Consider the following 18992-nt stretch of genomic DNA (forward strand, 5'->3'; position numbering starts at 1 on the left):
GAAGCAGGAAGTGGATGTGTAAACTATGATGGATGTCTCCAGAGGAGAGTTTGGCATTTTTCTGCCAAATTAGTTTGTCTAAACTGCCAGCATTTTACAACCTGTCTGCTCATCTGGCTGTGTGCTTCTTAGCCCACCTTTGAATTGACACTGTGTTGCCAGAGTGAATCAGTTACATTTATGAGGACAATTTTGTTATTAGTGACAGAAATCATGATTAGAGAAATTATGACTAGAGCAAACTCACCAGTTAACCATAGCCAGTACTAACCTTAACCCTAACCTTAACCACCGACCCAAAAGTCGACCCCAAAAATTGACACACACACACACACACACACACACACACACACACACACACACACACACACACATAACACACAAACACACACAGTCACACCTTCACAACACAGTGGCTGTGTACATTCCTACAGCATTAATGAACATCTATACATTGATTCTGTCAACTTAAAGCCACTGGCCATTGATTCTTCATCAGTACTAGAGACATTTGCATTTGCATCACAGTCATTTAATTCAGTATTAATAATCCAAAAGTTGCTCAACAAAGAATACATCCTGGCAGTCCAAGGCAACCGTGAATGGTATTTTGTATGAGTTTAAGTAATAAATAGTCATGAACCAGATAACTGTCAGCACTGATTCATTCTATAGTAAGTGTCTAATAAAGATCCCTGGACCAAATGTTGAGTCAAGTACCAGAAGTCAAACTCACCATCCACCATGTCTTGGCAGTGACATCATAGCACAGTTGCCACTTCACTGAGCTATCCGCCTCACTGCAGCCTCCTGGTGCGGCTGACATTGCCATGACAACAAAGGGGAGCCGTTGAAATGTCAAATAACCATGGCTTTAGAGACAGAGCAGGACTTGAGGTGAGTGACTACAGAGATTTTGTGTGTTTCTCTCAGCTTTTTTTCCGGTTTGTTGGACAGAATCTGTGAGTTCACTTTCAGTCCCTGTTGATCCAAGTTGCAGTTTGATTCAGATACAAGGAGAGTTATTCCCTTTCAAAAGGAACAATTGCTAAATATATGACTAAGAACTTCAGTTAACCTCAGTTAAAGTCACCTACATTTTAATTCCAGTTAGATGAAAGACATTTACTAGATTATTTAATTGATGTGCATCTGAAGTCTGTAGACAGTCTGTACTTCTTGAACAGGATATTCTCCTGTTTCAACACATCAATCCAGTCTTGGAAAAAAACAACTAAAAAACACACATCTGAAAAAACAGAGCCTTCCTGTCAAATCCAGCACCACTTCTCCTGTCAGTCCTGCTGGACTCCAATCGCCGCAAAACACTACCTGGTACACAAGTCCCAGTCCACCATAGGTTCAAGTTCCAGTTGTCCACTTGAAGCAGTTCTTTTTTGAGATTGTAGTCCTCCTGTTTCCTGCAGTCGCAAAAAGATTCATACAACAGCTAAAAAATTTCAAAAAATGTCTATTTCAATTCAAGAAAGAAATCCACATATATTGTGTTTTTATTCATCAGGCCTCCTCTGATCCTCCAAGCTCTGTACTGCATCATCATTTCACATTGGTGTCCAGGAATTTGTCTCAGGTCTCTGTGTGTCCTGAATAAGACTCCAGTATTGTTCCTCCAGCTCCACTCAGTATCTGTCCACATTCGGCGGTGTCTTTACGTAGGGACTCCCACTTAAAACCAACCAGTCAAGAATCCAGTGATCCTTCAGTTCCAGTCCCTTTATATCATTTTAAGTTGAAAAAGCACCAGCCACCAAAAAAAAACCCAACCAGCCAACCACCCCCTTTCTTGATTCCACTGAGTGGGCTGTCACTGTGAAGGGGAGGATTAACTAGTAGACACACATGTGGGCAAACACACACACATACATCAAATGCTTCTTACCAGCTGTATAAACACATGTACAACATTTTGTTTTAAGTGGTTTATCATATATAGTTAGAGTACAAATCAGGTCAAAACAGGTTTAATCGTGACATGGTTCGTCTGTGTGTCTGTCCACTGTGACTCAGTGCCCATTTTGAAATAATGACATTGACCTTTCTCTATTCATTCTCTCATTCTCTCCCTCTTTCCATCTTCCTCACACCTCTTAACAAAAAAGGTTCTACAGAAGATCTAAAATGTTTCTATGACTTTGGACAGTAGAAGAACCCTTTATGGTTCCTAATCTAACTATAATGCAAAATAGAACATTTCCCAATGTTAAACTATTCTTTTATGTTAAGATACACGTACAAACTGTTTGTGGAGCTTTCAGTCACATCCCAAAGCCTTCATCAAAAATCTAATTTCAAGCAATTGAGGTGCTTGTGGCAGATTTCAGGAAATATATAGTTTGCTAGTGTGTCATAAACTAAAAAAGCTTATCAAATATGAAGGAAATATGTATAGTTAAGTTTAGACTCCTCATGGGCATTACTGCTAAAGAGAAACTAAAGTAATGACTTTTAACAACAAAAGCAGAAAAGTAAAAGATGGATTCCTCTGTTTTTGACTCTATAGTACAACCAGCCCCTTGAGACTGTCCTCATTAGAAAAACAACTGATGCCTGCTGATTCAGTGCCTCAAAACTTCATGCAGAGGTTAAAGTTAGTTGCTTGGTCAAAAAAGTGTGACTTTGACACAGGAGACTGCTAGTTGTTTCCTGTTTCCTACCAACAGCCAACCTTGCTTTCTTTTTATCACAACTACTATCATAAGCAAATAGTTCTTCTTTAAAGTGACCCACACTCCCTATCCTTAGCCAAGCCCCAACCACAGTCTTTTCCTAACGTGCCATGTATAAATCTAACCAAACCTTAAGCATGACTGTGGCCGATCAGAAAATGTTCATATACATCTTTTTGTAACTGGATGAATTGTATCAGTTTTAGAGGTCCCTGATAAACTATGTAGGCCTGCAATGAGACAAAACACTGATCAGTGCCGTTTAACTCTCCTACAAGGAATTCTTCATTCTTATTGAACAATTCTTTGTAAATCAACCAATTTGCAGTGCCTCTACCCTCAGCATAGAACCCTTGGGTAGAGGACCAGTGGTTTTTGAGGGTGTGGTGACAGTGTGGTCAGGTTAGTGTCTATGTCAGCCCACAGAGCTAGAGCCTTACAGCTGAAGGCTTGAGGTCTAGATCAGACCAACCACAGCCAACTGTAGAGAAGGTCAGGACTCCTCCACCAAATGTCACACTGCTGTTTTAGGCTTGGCTTTAACTGGCATCATTATTTATGGTAGCATTGCTCTTTATTGTTTTTTTTCCTGTGAATTTTTGACATAATATCCACTGCAATCAAGGAGAAGAGATAAGAGGAGAGAAAAAGAAAAAGAGGAGAGGACTGAAATCTGTAAAGGGTATAGTGATGTAAAACAGTCCACCACACACATGCACATAAACCAAAACACAATCTTGTAATTAGCAGTCCAATCAATCAACTCCAGGCTCCCACCCCCTCAGTTAATTAGCCAACCTCCCTCTGAGGTGTAAACATCTAGCCAATCAGGCTTAAACACAGCAGTCTTAAGCCAATCACAGTGTTGGACCAGAAGAACAACAGGAGGTAGAGAAAGAAAATTACAGGATGGAATATGCACACATATATACACACAAACACACACTCCTTTATCCAAACCCCTGAACAGACCTCACACTCACTGAATGACAGAGCAGAACAGCCCTCTCTACAATGTGACTTCAGAATCTGCTGTACTTTCCTCTCCAGGCACAGCCCTTATCCCTCTCAGCCATTATGTATCATTAGTGCCATAAAGACTTAATTGCAACAGCTAGATTTTGTTATCAAAGGTCAATATAAAAAGCTATAATTTTGTACACTTGTACACTAACATGATTAAATAATACACAATACCAGACGGGTTTTTGGTTCAGTATTATTGAACAGAAACTCAAAAGTGGACTTCACATAACATTTTCTGGAAACTATCATGAGTATGAGTTGTAGTCATGGCTGGGACTATTAGGGTGCCCCTGGGCAAAAATATGTTACCGAGGGCCAATTTAACCAATAACACCTTCATCTTGAAGTGGATGCTAGCTGCAGCAGATAGCCTGAGTAGCAAACACAGAAGAGATGTTCTGTGAGAAAATGTGGGGAGTTTAAACATCAGGTGGGCGGCAGCATTTCTGCAGAGGTTTGATGACAGACACAGGCTCTCTGGTGAGGATGAAGTCGTAGTAGACCAGGCAGGTGATGACCACAACCTAGATGAGCACCTGGATCATGTGACTGATGTCCTACAGAAGGAATCTGGGTGTTGCTGCCTGGTTTGCTGAAAACATGTCACATCTATGACTACAGGCCAGATTTCCATAATACTGCTGTGGATATTTATGATCCCCAGAGGATCCCCTAATTAGTTTGGTGACGCCCTGACTTTTTCCTACATATGAACAATTATAAAAATGTAATGGGAAGAGTATTCCACAGAGCACAATTGAAATCAATCTGCCCTGCAAACCACTTGTCTTGTGTCAAATTTATTTTTAATACTTTTCATTTCCAATCCTCACCACAAACTTGCCTTGTGTTACTTTTAGCCAGTGACTACTGTGATCTCAGTAGCCACAGTGATGTCACATTATGATCTGATCTTATAGTCAGTCTACTCAGTAAATTGAATAATTTGGTTATTCTTTCTGGTCTATTGCTGAATATTAAATCATTCTGGGTTTGATATGATGGGGTGATCATCTGCCTTTGTTTGGAATTTTCAAACATAAACAGAGTTTGTCAGCTTTTGACTTGGTGTTAGCACCTGTACCACCCCCTCTCTATCTGGTGTAGGCGTTGGATTCAATAGTTAATTGGTAATGCTGGGAGAGAGCAAGCACAGTATTTGTGACGTCAGAGAAAGGTGATGTGTTTGTTGTGTTGTCACTATACTGTAGTATGTGAAGAAAATAAACAGAGGCATTGTTCCTGGCACTACAAGAGTATACATTTGTATACATTGTATTTGTTCACATTTGAGTATCTGTGAAGCCTATACAGCTTGGAAAAACAACAATACAAGCTCATTGAAAATTAAAAGCAATTATGACTGAACTAATAAGATCATAAAAATGAAACATAATCAACATAATCTTTATTAGCACATTAAACAGCAACTCTATCTGCTGATGGAGACTGAATGAATGCAGTTAAAAGATAATAAGTGGACCTTGAATTAAGATTAGTTAAATTAGCGGTCCTAAGTACAAACCTTCACACACAATTAAACAGTATTGTACATGCAACTTGTCACCACAGTTCTTTAGCACTGTAATATTGATTTAACTTAGTCGATTCTGCTTCCATCGTTTGATCCACTTCACTGAGTGTCGTATTCAAACCAAAGTCTCCATGTTTTTATAGTTGCCCCATTCCATCAAATGGAAACAATCTACATGTGGTGTGTATCATTTTGGACACGTTTTCCCAAAATACACCCTCACAGAAGGAATTTGTATGAAACTTTGAGATCTTCACTAGAATTTAAATAAACGTATGTGGGCTTTTACAATGGTTGGCATCACAACATGACTTCATTGGTGGGTCTAACAGAGTGTTGAAGTCAATAGGTTAAACTTTCCAAAAAGTGCTGAGAAGGCAGGGATTGGGCAAGGGTTGAAATGACTATGGTTCATGATTTAGGTGTAAGTCTTACATTTGCTATTTTCATCAACTGAAAGAAAAGAAATACAATGAACATACCATATATTGTAACTTGCATTCATTCACTGAACTGAATATGGCAACCATTTCATACCAAAAGCCATATATCCACATCCTCATTGAATTTGAAGTGAATTTAATGCAGTCATGTTGTTCAGCACTGATACTGTAGCCTTGTGAAAGGTTTGATGCTCCTCAGATGGATTTCTACATACTGGTTTGCTTAGTATCACCTCCATCCTCATCCATCTCTAGAGTCTTGGCATAACCAAATTCCTCGTCATCCTTCCTGCAACACAAGACAGCAATAAGGTTGATAGTTTAGTTTTTACCCATTGTTCCTGTAGTTATCAGAAAGTCACATTTAAGATGTTCTCTTAAATGTGAGTGTTAGAGCATAGCTGTTAGCCTGAACTAACTGTCAATTCCAATTTACGATTAGAAGGCGAAAACTGTAAAAGCAAGTGGATTTCCATTTTTTAAATTCACATGAAAAATGGAAAAACAAAATATTTGTCTATTCTGCTATCAAACAAAAACCGCTTTGGACGGAGGTGAACTTTGTCAACCAAATGTAATACATGTAAATCTTTTCCTATCATTTGTAAAACCAGAACATTGATTGATTGAGTGTGTGTGTGTTGTGTGTGTGTAACTGACTTGTCCTTCGTGAGCAGTCTGCGAAGAATCAGGATGGTGAAGACGATGAAGAGGAAACCAACTACTGCTGTCAGACCAACCAACCAGGGCTGAAGTGTCACTGTCTGAGATCCTGCTGGTACTTGTATGCCAGTGCGCACACCTGTACACACACACACACACACACACACACACACACACACACACACACAATGCTACTTGAATTATACAAGTTTGATTCTTACATATTACTGTATCAGTTATTATTACTTCTCTGCTCATATTCCCAAGCAGGCCAAGTCCAATAATGGGGGTGATTAGAATTAGCTGATAAGTGAAGAAGGTAATTAGATTACATACAGGGAATCTGTCTTGGTGTTGCTGTGATGCAAATCAGTCAAACATATACACAAAATTGAGAAATCGCACATAATCTAAAAAAGAAGGAATTTACAATCTAAGAAAAAAGTAAAATATAAAATATATTCTGGTGAGAGGAGCAGCTCATGATTAAAATTTAGATATTAAGTAGAGAAGAATGAGAAGAATGTACAGGATACATTATGTATAATAATAATGTATAGTAATACACAATAATAGGAGTATAAATTGATCGGCTGCAATCTTGTGGCATGACATTTTTGTCTTGACAGACATCAACCTTTTGCCACAGATGTTTTTCCAGGGTGGGAGGCGTCAGCCAGGATCTTTCCTACTCTCTTCAGCCTCGTGGAGGTAGATTGCAACGATCACATTTTCAGCACAGCAGATAATATGCTGCACTCTGCTTTTGTCCTTGACACTAGCAGCAGTGTAGCACAGGGTGATGGAGGAGGTGAAGACGGATTCAGTGATGGTGGTGTAGAAGTGTACCATCATTGAGCCTGAGCCTTCATGGTGAGGCTGATGATGTTCTTGCATTAAAATGATAAACCAAGCATTTGATCCTTCTTTACAAAAGTCCTGACATCATCCCGTAAAAACAGGATGATGTCAGGACTTTCCCGTTATCTTTCAAATTGGTCCTAAAATTCAAGCTTCTGGTCATGCATGAGTCATCGGTGGAGTGGGGGCAGTTGGTCTACAGCTAGTAATCTGTCTCAGGCAATTCCAGGCAGAGGCTGAGTCCTTTTCTGAGAGTTTCTTCAAGTAGACGTTTAGCATCTCTCACCACCTTGTTGAACCAGTGTTTAGACTCTTTCTCCATTCTTAAACAACTCCTCCTTTTCCAACCTTAGCTGTCTGAGCTCAGCTGTAAACCAGGGTTAGTCGTTGTTGTAACTAACCGTTGTGCGTGATGGTATACAGCTGTCCTCACAGATGCTGATGTATGACATCACAGCCTTTAGACTGTTGGTAGCAGTCCTGAAAATATCCCAGTGAGTACAGTGCAAGCACACACAAAGATCCTCTACTGCCTCACTGGTCTGCTCCATGTCCTCACAACAGTTTCAGAGAGATTAGCATTAGAGGCATTAGTTGATGTACTATATAGCTGACAGTTACAATAGTTACAATAGTAACTGCACTGATATCATTGTGTTAGTTTAGTTAGTTTTTGGTGAGAGAAGTGGACTGTGCTTTCACTTAATTTATTTGCATTTTTGAGTTATGTTGAAGACAAATATCAGTGGCATCATGATGGATGGTGAGACCTTCTGGATCTGAATCTAAATTTGATGTAAACCTGAGAGCAACGTTTAACCTTTTTCTTTATCAGAGCCAGTGTTGAGACAAGAGCTGAAATTTTGAGAGAAGATTATGGGCACTTTTACTTCAACAGTGGCAGTGACAGTGTCAGTGATGGTGTCAGTGATAGTGTCAGTGATATCATCAAAATCACAGTGTCATCTGTGATTTTCTGTAGTGGTCCTGTCCCAGTAATATTTGCTGGTAAAGTGTTCTGAAGCAGCATACCGCATGACATGGTTCAGTTGATATGGTTGAGTCAAAAAAAGAGTATCATTGTAGTTGCAACTATATTTTGCAGTCATGCCTTGGGATGTTTGATTTTAAAGATAACTTGTTTTAATTCTAATTAAGATTAGCAATTAAATTAGCTCTTACACCTTGTGCCATCAGAGGGAGCTGAGGTCTGTTTTGTCAGGAGTATCAGACACTGTGTGAATGGGTAAAATATTTGTTCCTGTGTGTATCCTGTGTGGCGCAAGATATGACTTATACTGTGTATACATTTGATGAGCAATGTTCCATTTAGGCCTCACTTCCTGTTTCATGTAGGCAATACTACATAAGTGAAATATTATGCAGCAATACATTTACCAGAGGATACACATTTTCATGAATATTGGACATTGCATTAGTATCTGTGTCCACTATGTAATTATCTGTGATACTGCTGTATCATGTGCTGACCACACCATGTACATTTTGTGTAAATGGGAATGTTTGTCACATAAGGCTGATTATCTGTTGCCAGTAGGTGGTGCTATGACTATGTGTGAATATTGTCATGTAGCTATGTTCGGTCCTGAACTCTGATTCAGCATGAGACATTTTGAGCAGATTGGACAATGTAAAATCAAGTTACAACAACAATTTCCTGTTTTATGTTCCCAACATGTTTTGGGCAAAACATTACTGAAATAGTAGTAAAACCAAAACAACAAAAGCATGACAGTCCATGATACTTTTTAATGATTTAAAGATTGAATTGAATATTTAAGATAATAAATAAAGCTTTAGAAATTTAAAATAAAATGTCTACAGTTAAGAATGTCATGACAGATATATCTATTGCCATTCTGACAAATGAGAGAATCATTTTGACTAGGAGAAAAGCTGTTATGGAGGAAAGTCAACGAACCCTTTTTATGTTAAAATTGCATCCTATCTACCTGTCAACAGATATCAACATATATTTGTGGATATCTGCAAATGCATTGTTTCTATTGACAATTCTAATTATAGACATATGGAATTACATTTTAACTAGTCATAATGAGAACTGTGGATATCCTTAATGACATTTTTATCAGTCACAAGGTTGTTTGGATATCTGAAATTAAAATTATAACTAGTAATAACTGGATAGTAGATATCTGAAATGTGAGGTTTTTTCCCTAGTAAGAATTATATTGTAAATATCCAGAAAGGTCATTCAAGATACAAAAAATGTAAATGTGGATATATGAAATTGTAAGTGATCTGAAATCTTCATTTTGACAAGGAATCATTTAATTACGAGTTTCTACAATACATAACTAGTTTACCTATTAAATGTTAAAACAACTTCTCATAAACTTCAACACTCAGCCGGCCAGCCACTGTTGTTGCTTCAGAACACACTTACTGTGGTTGTAGTGTGGTTATAGGGCTGGTCTGTGGCTGCTCCAGCCAAAAAGAAATATACAGCAATAAAATACTATCATTATTTTAGGTTGAGTTAGCAATAATGTTGCAATATTCTTCTTTTTTTTACTTGACTGGGGCAAATACAAAAACATAACATCAATATAATATTATATAGTATTCATATATTGAAAGAGGGAAAAGAATAGAAAGGTTTTACCTTCGTGAGCTGAGCAGCTGATGGCAGACAGTAGCACGCAGATCACATGAAATGACAGATTCATCTTGAATATATCAGACAGGCTGACTCCACACAGCACACTACTACTGGACCTCTAGCTTAGCTGAGCTGAGAAAAACACACACACACACACCTGACTTAAATTGTGGTCAAAGTTTATAGTCCAGAGGGAGGTTGTCATAGCAATATGGGTGTGTGTTGACTGCTGTGTTACTCATCAGCAGTGTTCCTGTATATTACATTCTACATAAACATCACATATCCCAGTCTTTAATTGTCTCATGTTCAGCCAGAATCTGATAAATCCATGTGAAACGTGTTCAAACATCCCATCCAGACATGAAAAAACCCAAGTGTTTTTATTCACCCCACAAAACACTTAAACACCTAAACTCTGGAGTAGTTAATTGCATAAGGTAAGTACTGTGCCTTGACCTTTTCCATTAGCCTTTTGCCTATTTCCACACAGACATATACTGTGAAATGACACTTTGATTTACTTTAGAGTAACACTTTACAATAGAAGGGATACACAGATCTGACTTTTTCTGTCCTGATATCAGTTTCAGCAGATAGCCTACCTACCAATCCAATACCAGTGCTCCCAAATTCCCACCTTAAAACCTGTATACTGTACCTCATGGAGGTCACTGCATGGGATCATTGTATCTAAGGTAATATGAGGTTTCCTGCAGCACTATACATTCAGTTGGGGGCCTGACTTTGCTGACAGAAGGTCACAGACTTTATGACATTGTATTTATTGTGGATAATGTTACTGCAGGTGCCCAATCCACAGTCCAATACAAAACAGTACACAACCTTTTTTCAAGTCTGTCCATATGAACATTGAAAAATGTTTTCCTCACCATAATGACGGATGGAATGTGGACTGCTGTTTTTGTGGCATTTAGTATTTATTCATTTATTGAGTTGATGAGTTGAATGTGTTTTTTTTTATTCTTGCACTGAACCGGAGCAGCTTTCCAAAGCTCATTGTATAGCGATGTACAATGACAATACAGGTTCTTTATTTCTATTTCTATTTTTCTTGTTCATATGGAACGTAACGTCATATGGTGGAAAGTAAATTCATTCATGCACTGTGCTTGAGTACAATGTGAGTACCATACTTTAGTATTTACATGTAATGCTTTATACTTTCACTCCGCTACATTTATTTGACAGCTTTAGTTACTTTTTAGTTACTGGATAATATAACAAGCTTTTAAAATACAACACAAGCAGTGTGAAGTTGGGATCACATTTCAAATGTCTATGAGTTGTTAACAGCTCCATCAAATAGTGATTTCCCCCTCAAAATTTCTCATGTGGTTTCATTTTAATTTGTTTCACACAAGATGAGAGAAAAGGTTAAAAACTTAATTTTAATGTACTTTCATTTAAATACTTTAAATACATTTTTTCTGCTAAGTGAAGGATCTGAATACTTCTTCCACCACTGTTCAAATGTGCTTTCAATGTAAGTAATGGGGACTTAAGCTTCATATTAGCTCCACATCAACTTTTAAATCCATGTTTACACAGAAGGAGGACTGTAGATTTAGTCCTCCATCACTTCCATTGTAAGTGTATTATGAAGGATCTTCTAATGGTCAGTATGAACAGGAGGAATCATTACAGTTTCAGTGTCCATTTGGGCTGTGAAACTGTCAAACTGGCTATAGGACCCATAGTGGGTGATGATTAGTTACATGAAAACAGATTCATCTGTCATTAAACATGTAACCTAATGATTAGTTATATGTGTAAACTGACAAATTCGACACTTTCTTAATGAATGGTTTCCGATTAACTGAATTAATACTACGCATTAGTTTACAGTTACTTAACATTTTTTGAATTGGTGTCATAATAAGGCTAGATTATGAACTGGGTAAAGTGGGCAACTTCCACTTTTGTAATTGTCTGCTCATATGTTCTTATTATTGTTTTTTAATGACAGTTGGCATCCAAAACGTTGCATTACCACCACCTACTGGATTTAAACTAAAATATTGACTGAATAAAATAATAACCCCTTCCAACCAATTCCCCACTCTGCTGTAGCTTCTTTATTTTTCAGGTGTTTGAGATAAACAAAAAACTTTTCTCAACAGCTGCTGCACACTCTCCCCAGAAGTCCCACAACACACACAATTCTTCTTGCTTCACCTGATCATTATGAAAATGAAATCTAACCCCGTCCTCCGCTGACTGAGTTGTCAACAACAATGACTGCAGGATGACAACATTTGATGTGAATGATTTTGTCTCACAGTTTGATAAGACTCTAGAATTAACGTCTGGGTTTTAGTCATTTTTTCTTTTCTTTTTTGTTTGACTACATGCATACATAATTTACACTATGTTGTTTCTGTAGTGTAGTGGTTATCATGTTTGCCCAAAACATGAAAGGTTCCCAGTTCAAGACTGGGTGGAAATGGTTATTTGTCGGTGTTCAGATAAAACAGAGCTAATAGTCATTCATATACAGCAGTGTGTGACACTGATTATACTAGTTGATTCCTGCATTAAACAGTACAAAACAAGAAATGACAACACCAGTGAATTGTTTCATGCAAATATGAAGCTAAACACAGGTGAGTACAATCACACCTGCTAGCACACAGCTCCACTGCACTGCTAGTCTATGTGAGTAAAGATGGCATGGCACTCTTCTCATCTGAGCAACTTAATAAAGTCATATGTCCTTTAAATTTTCATATACAGTTTCTTTGAGGTCTATAACAGTTGCCTCACATGTGAAAGGTCCCTGGTTCAAAACCGGGTGGAAATATTTCTTTGATTTCTTTGTGTTTTCATTGTAGAAAAAATAAAACCTCACAGCTGATAAACTTTGATTAAAACTAATTTGATAACACTTCACCATGCCTAATAAATTCTGTTATTAAAGCATTTTAAATACAGTTTCTATTTTTATTGATTTAAACTTTAATATAATTTCTGTTTACAATGTACAGCACTAGTTAAAACTGTAGAAAACAGTGTAGAAATTCATACAACACAGGTTAACAAATATACTCACAAATTAATTAAAAAATCCATCATATATGTATTTTAATTAGAGTACCGGTAAATGTGCTTATATATTTGTGTGTGTGAATGATATAGGTTTATATCCTGGCTGCATTTGACAGGGAGGATCATGCATCATGTTGTTGATGTGTTGGTTTTGTTAGTGTAGGTAAATAATGAACAGCTGGTAGAAAAGTAACTTCTCCCCGTCGGGGAATCGAATCCCAATCTTCCATGTGACGGGGAGATACTGTCCACTATACTAACAAGGAATTGAACCTACAACCCATCAGACACGTCAATCATTTACTATTTATTTAAGTACTTATTAATATGGTTGCTGATAATAATTCAGGACAGTTCTTCATCCCTTGTATGAATGCTTTATGAATAATGTTTTTATTATTATTATTATTGTTGTTATTATTGCTATTTTGTGTAGGTTTTCATGCTCTGTGGAAACACAGTGCTGTGATAGGCCTACTGATTATTTTTTTTTAATTATGAGATAAAATATGATAAAAGATGGAATATTTGATTTTCTGTTGAATAATTGACATGTTATGTTACTTTGTGATCTGATGAAAATGTCCTACAGTACAGTGAAGACTGTAAGCTTCATTTAACTGGAGGAAATATGGAGTGGAGGGAAATCATATGTACTGTTTTAAGCTCTGATCATTATTGTCTTCAGGGGTCAGTATCACATCTTCTTTTCTCTATCACAGCCCTCCCATCCCCCTCTCCATCAAGAAGCTGGTGCTTCTTGTCAGGCCATCATTGAAAATAAGAACCTGTTCTTAATTGATTCGCCTGGTTAAATAAACGTTAAAAATATGAAAGTTATGTTATTACATAACTGCCCCCCCTGCCTGTAAATCACTGATATTGTTATGCTGTGTGTTTTATTTCACTGCTTCTTTCAACATCATCCTAAATTACTCTTACTGTTCAGTTCAAAAAGCTGATCTACAACTAGTGTTTTTTATATTTTTTTATTTTATTTTATTAAAGTTGCAAGGACAGGAAAGAAAAAGAAAAACAAGATAATGAAAAGACAAGACAAAAGAAGCTATGGAAGTATATTGCTGCCACGCCATCAGTAAACATCCAAAGTTCATCATGATTATCATTATCATTATCATTATCATGATCATTATTATTATCATTATCATGATCATTATTATTTTCCTTATCATTATCATTAATATTATAACCATATACTATTTATCTCATTAATGCTGATCTGTTTTTCTGGCGTGGCAGCAATACGTTTCCAGAGCAACAGAAAAATAAAATAAATAAATAAACTAGAAAAAGTAAAGAGAACATAAAAAAAACTCCTCCTCCTCCTCCTCCTCCTCATTGTCTCTCAGTCTCTTTGAGCGAACCGTTGTTGCTGTTTGTCTCCGACCTCCTCTACACACTCCTCCTCCTCCTCCTCCTGTTCGTCTCCAACCTTCTCTACACACTCCTCCTCTACACACTCCTCCTCCTCCTCCTCCTGCTCATCTCCAACCTTCTCTACACACTCCTCCTCCTCCTCCTCCTCTTCCTCCTGCTCGTCTCTGACCTCCTCTACTCACTACTCCTCCTCCTCCTCCTCCTCCTCGTCTCCGACCTCCTCTACACACTCCTCCTCCTCCTCCTCCTCCTCCTCCTCCTCCTCCTCCTCACAGGACAGCACATGATGTTCCTCAAAGTCCTCATGCACACATGTTACTGGCAGCAGGAGGAGGAAGAGAAGAAGTCAAGTCTTCAACAGCTGACCTCTGTTCCTCTATGTCTCTGTTGTCAAGGAGACCAGTGTCAATCTCCTTTGGGACATGATGAAGGGATGGTGATGGAACAGTGTCTAGTCTTTTTCTCTGTCCTCCTCCGTTTGGTCTTCTCCTCCTCCTCAGGCAACACGTCCTCCTCTTCCACATACACTGCCTTCTCTTCTTCATCCTCCTCCACTTCTTTCTCTCGCTCCTCCTCCTCGGTGTCGCTCTGCGTCTTTGCTGTCGCTCCTCCTGAAGGTCCTCCTCCTTTTCCTCACTGGACTCCTGCTCCCCAAAACCGTCATCTGGTTCCTGAACATCAAAGCAATCATTAAACTTACCTTCATAGTTAAAGTCCTGCTCCTCCTTGAACTCCTCGTATTCCTCCACCAGTCTTGTCACCACGATCTGGTTGAAGTCCTCCTGGTCCTCCTAGCACTGCTGGGCTAAGCTGGCTGTAGAAACCACAGCAACATTATCATGCATTAAGTTAAAGAAAAGGAGAACAAATCTGTGTGTGTGTGTGTGTGTGTGTGTGTGTACTGTATGTGTGTGTGTGTGTGTGTTGGCACTTACAATTAAAATGGCTGGTGTCCTCCTTAGTCCTCAGCTGGGGGATGAATGGAGGCTCTTCGTCCATAAGGAAAATCGAGCAGAGACCTCTAAAAAACAGGTGAGCCTTCACCTCTCTGGCTCCTCCTGGAGAACAAGTGAGACAAACAGATGTGGTAAATCCACACAAAAAATTGTGAATGTGAGGAAACAACAAGTCTCCCATCAGCTCCCATCCTGTCTCTATCCACTTCTTCATCATTAGTGAATGTGACACTAACCTGTCCCCAGACGTCTCATCGTATTCTTCTGAAGGAGAAGGCTGCTCAGGTCCTGGGCATCAGTTCCTTGGGCTGATGATGTCATCTGAGAAAAAACAAAAAGTACATATCAGTAATCCAATAACAGAATTAAAAGTTTAGCTCCATCATAAAAAAACACTGAAGGAAAAACAAGTTCAAAGTAAAAGAAACAAGAAATTCAACCACGTTACATTTTGAATCATTCTTTTAAAATAAAGAAAGATTCATTTAGATTTGCTAGCATGACTTAAATATAAAAGGGTCAATGATGTTTTTTATGTCCATATATTTATCATTCTTTTGTAGTTACACCATTTGACATTTTCAGGAGTATTCAGTCTAACTTTTTGTAAAAAATGGAATGAAAGAGATGAACTGAAATAAAGATTCTTACCTTCAATCACACGCTTGTAGAGGTCCTCCAAGTCGTTCCCTTCAAATGGAAGATCACTCACCAGAAACTCAAAGAAGATGATACATAGGGCTCACCAGTCCACAGGCCCCACTTCTAGTAACATCTTGGGCTATGTTCAGTCGACCTATTTTTGAGAGGCCAAAATTGGTCACCTTGATGTGGCCGGTGGAAGTGATCAACATGCTACAACAGAGGAAAGCAGAAACATGTCTCATGTTAGATTATACACCAAACTCTAACTCTACATGTCAGATTGATGGGACAGATTGATGACTCACTTAGCAGGTTTCAGGTCCCTGTGTATGATCCCATAGCTGTGCAGGTATTCCAGAGCCATGGTCGTCTCGGCTATGTAGATCCTTGTCATCTTTGAGGAAAAGCGCCCCCGTTCCTCCAGCAAGGAGGAACAATCCCCACTTAGAAGGACAGGAGGAGACATGTTCTCAGTGTGTGTTGGGAGGGTAGCATGGATGGGCTCCATAGATAATAGAGGTTTATCTGTTCTATCCCTGTCTAAACAAACAACCTTCTTACTTGCTACATACTCCATGACAACACAGAGGTCTCTGTTGGTCTCAATCAAACACACAAAAGAGACAAAATCTCTGTTATAAATGAGTCAACTACATACAATAAAGTATGCACTATAAACAAAAGGATGTGCGTGTTTCTTAAAATCAGTTTGGAAAAAAGAAACATGGTTGAAATTGAAACACCTACTGTACTTCATGGAGAAGTTTCTCCAGTTTGTTCTGGAGCTCTATGAAGAACTGACGACACACCAATTCTCTCTGGACGGTGGTCTCACAGTCCATAGAGAGGTCCACCAGTTGCCTCTGGATGAACTTCAGTGGATATGAAGCTTGGAGCAGACCGCTATCACTAAACTCTGCTACTGTGTTCATTTTCACTGAGACTGAACAAGGATGGAAGAAAGAATTTAAAATCAGGATCATTATTTCTGTTTTAAGCACCAGTGAAAAATGAAAGTATGTAAAAGTTACATGGGACAATTTGAAAGGAATGAGAGCAAATTTGAAGGATTCAGCATTAAAACCTTAGAAAGTCTGAAAATGTTTTAAGTAAAGTTTTTGATATTGAAGGTCTAAAAATGTCTGAAATTGTAGGAGTTAAGGTATTAAATTTGATTTGAGTGCAATTATATTTGTTCAGTTATTTACGTTACATACCATTTACATAGAAAAGCCAGCTCATTAGCATATTTTAGAACACCCTCCTCTCTCCTCAAGTGGTTTCCTTGCATCTCTCCAGGCATCCATGATGGTAGGGACTAAGACATAAGGGAAAGATGCAATTTAAGAGATTTGGGAAACACCTTAGGAGACATGAGATGTATCCAGCATCACCAAATGTTGGTGGAATCCTGCAGCTAATTAGATTTGGTGAACTCAACCAAGTGGGCTGATTTGAAGGGAAGGTTGTTTGTACAGTTTGTTTTCTTGCTTCCTTTTGATCACTCCTGTTATCAGCAGCTGATGTTAGTGAATTGTTTAAATCTTACAAGAATGATTACTAAAAGACAAAAGACATTAAAATATTGCATGTGCGTTTATTGTTAATTTTCTCTTAATAAGCATGATCTTTAATACAATTATAACAGCAACACAGTTCTCTTCCTCAGATTAACAGTATCAGGTGTGTCGTCGCTTCAAAAAAAGTTTCCAAAAACAGTTTTCAGTTCATTTGTTTTGACTTCATATCTTATCATTTCAAGAAAAGTTTGACTTATGTCACAAATCTACTAGAAATATGACTCAGTCACTGATAATTGTGATAAATCAGCCAATATGTGAGCCAGTCTTATTGTGACATTATATAAGGAGATATATAATACCTGGTCTGCAGTAGTCCTGTACAAATTCTAATATGCCCGGCTCCCCCTGGTTGCCGGAGTCTTCTTTTTTGTTTTAGTTATGATGTACAGCAGAGGTAGAGTAGCAAAAATTTGTACTCAAGTGAAAGTACTGTTACTTCAGAATAACATGAAAAAAAGTAGTCATCCAAATAATTACTTGAGTAAGAGTAAAAAAGTGCTTGGTGAAAAAACTACTCAAGTACTGAGTAACTGTTGAGTAACGTCTGATTTATTTGTTAACACAAGCATTCAATCAGACGGACAAAAATACAAAATAATCACCTTCAGGCAAATTAGAGTTCATCCAATCAATAAAATAATACATTAAATTAAATTAATTACAAAATATCTTAAAATAATCCAGGTAAATTCAACTACTTCAGTAAAAAAAATAAACAATAAAATAATAAAAAATGAGCACAAGTAACACAAATTTCCAAACCTCTGTACTTTTTTCACCAGGCTCTGCAGGCTCATAAACTGTGCGCGCGCGCGTGTGTGTGTGTGTGGTTGTGGTTGTGTTTGAGTCTGTGTGTTTGTGACAAAACACTGCATAAATAGCTTCTGTTTTGCACTTTTTGTAAGGTAAACATGCTTTCAGTATGAGGCCAGCTGTTCCTCCTCGCCTGTGTCTGCATTGCTGACCGTTGATTCCGACATTTTTCATCCGTTTCTCTTTTTTGTTGCTATGACTGCAAATTGTAAAGGTAACTCGTCCCGCCGCTGAGATTGAGTATGGTCATATGACGAGACTGCATGGCTACGTATGATTGGTGAAACACAGTCACGTGGTAGAGCCTTTAGCGGAAGTCTCTCTCTCTGTCAAAATAAAACATTAAAATCAGGCGTGCGGGGGAGAGATAAAAATAATGACGCGTAGAATACCAAAGAGGTAAAAAGAAAAGTAACGAGCTCATTGTAGCCTAATGTAGCGGAGTAAGAGTACAGTTTCTTCTTCACTTCTTCTTGCTGCTGTGTGAGCATCTCCCGTCTCCCCCTCACACGCTGCACGCACATTGCTCATCGCTCAAATTCAAATACATTGAGTCTGTCAGCTGCCAAAACCTGACAGGAGTGAAAATGGATATACTCAGGTTCTTCGCAACCAAAACAACAACTCTCTGTGCAGCATTTGGAGTAGCCTACTCCATTCAGCACTCACA

General features: G+C 38.2%; 1 protein-coding gene across 1 annotated transcript; it reads right to left on the reverse strand.

Annotated features, from left to right (window-relative positions):
• Nucleotides 1-5876: 5876 nt before the first annotated feature.
• On the reverse strand, nucleotides 5877-9993 carry smim24 (small integral membrane protein 24). Its single transcript, XM_053321780.1, has 3 exons — nucleotides 9862-9993; nucleotides 6351-6492; nucleotides 5877-5979 (listed from the first exon to the last, which is right to left on the reverse strand). Exons 1-3 carry the CDS (start codon nucleotides 9923-9925, stop codon nucleotides 5898-5900), a joined length of 288 nt encoding a protein of 95 aa, XP_053177755.1. The 5' UTR covers nucleotides 9926-9993; the 3' UTR covers nucleotides 5877-5897.
• Nucleotides 9994-18992: the final 8999 nt, after the last annotated feature.

This window comes from Scomber japonicus, chromosome 7 (assembly GCF_027409825.1).
Source record: "Scomber japonicus isolate fScoJap1 chromosome 7, fScoJap1.pri, whole genome shotgun sequence".
NCBI lineage: Eukaryota > Metazoa > Chordata > Actinopteri > Scombriformes > Scombridae > Scomber > Scomber japonicus.

Bases quoted from the DNA above. Each gene is read 5' to 3' on its own strand.
- smim24 (XM_053321780.1), bottom strand. From the start codon at position 9,925: ATGAATCTGTCATTTCATGTGATCTGCGTGCTACTGTCTGCCATCAGC. The intron at 6,493-9,861 runs GTAAAACCTTTC...GTGTGTGTACAG, and splicing joins CAGCTGCTCAGCTCACGAAG to GTGTGCGCACTGGCATACAA. The intron at 5,980-6,350 runs GTCAGTTACACA...CTTGTGTTGCAG, and splicing joins AGACTGCTCACGAAGGACAA to GAAGGATGACGAGGAATTTG.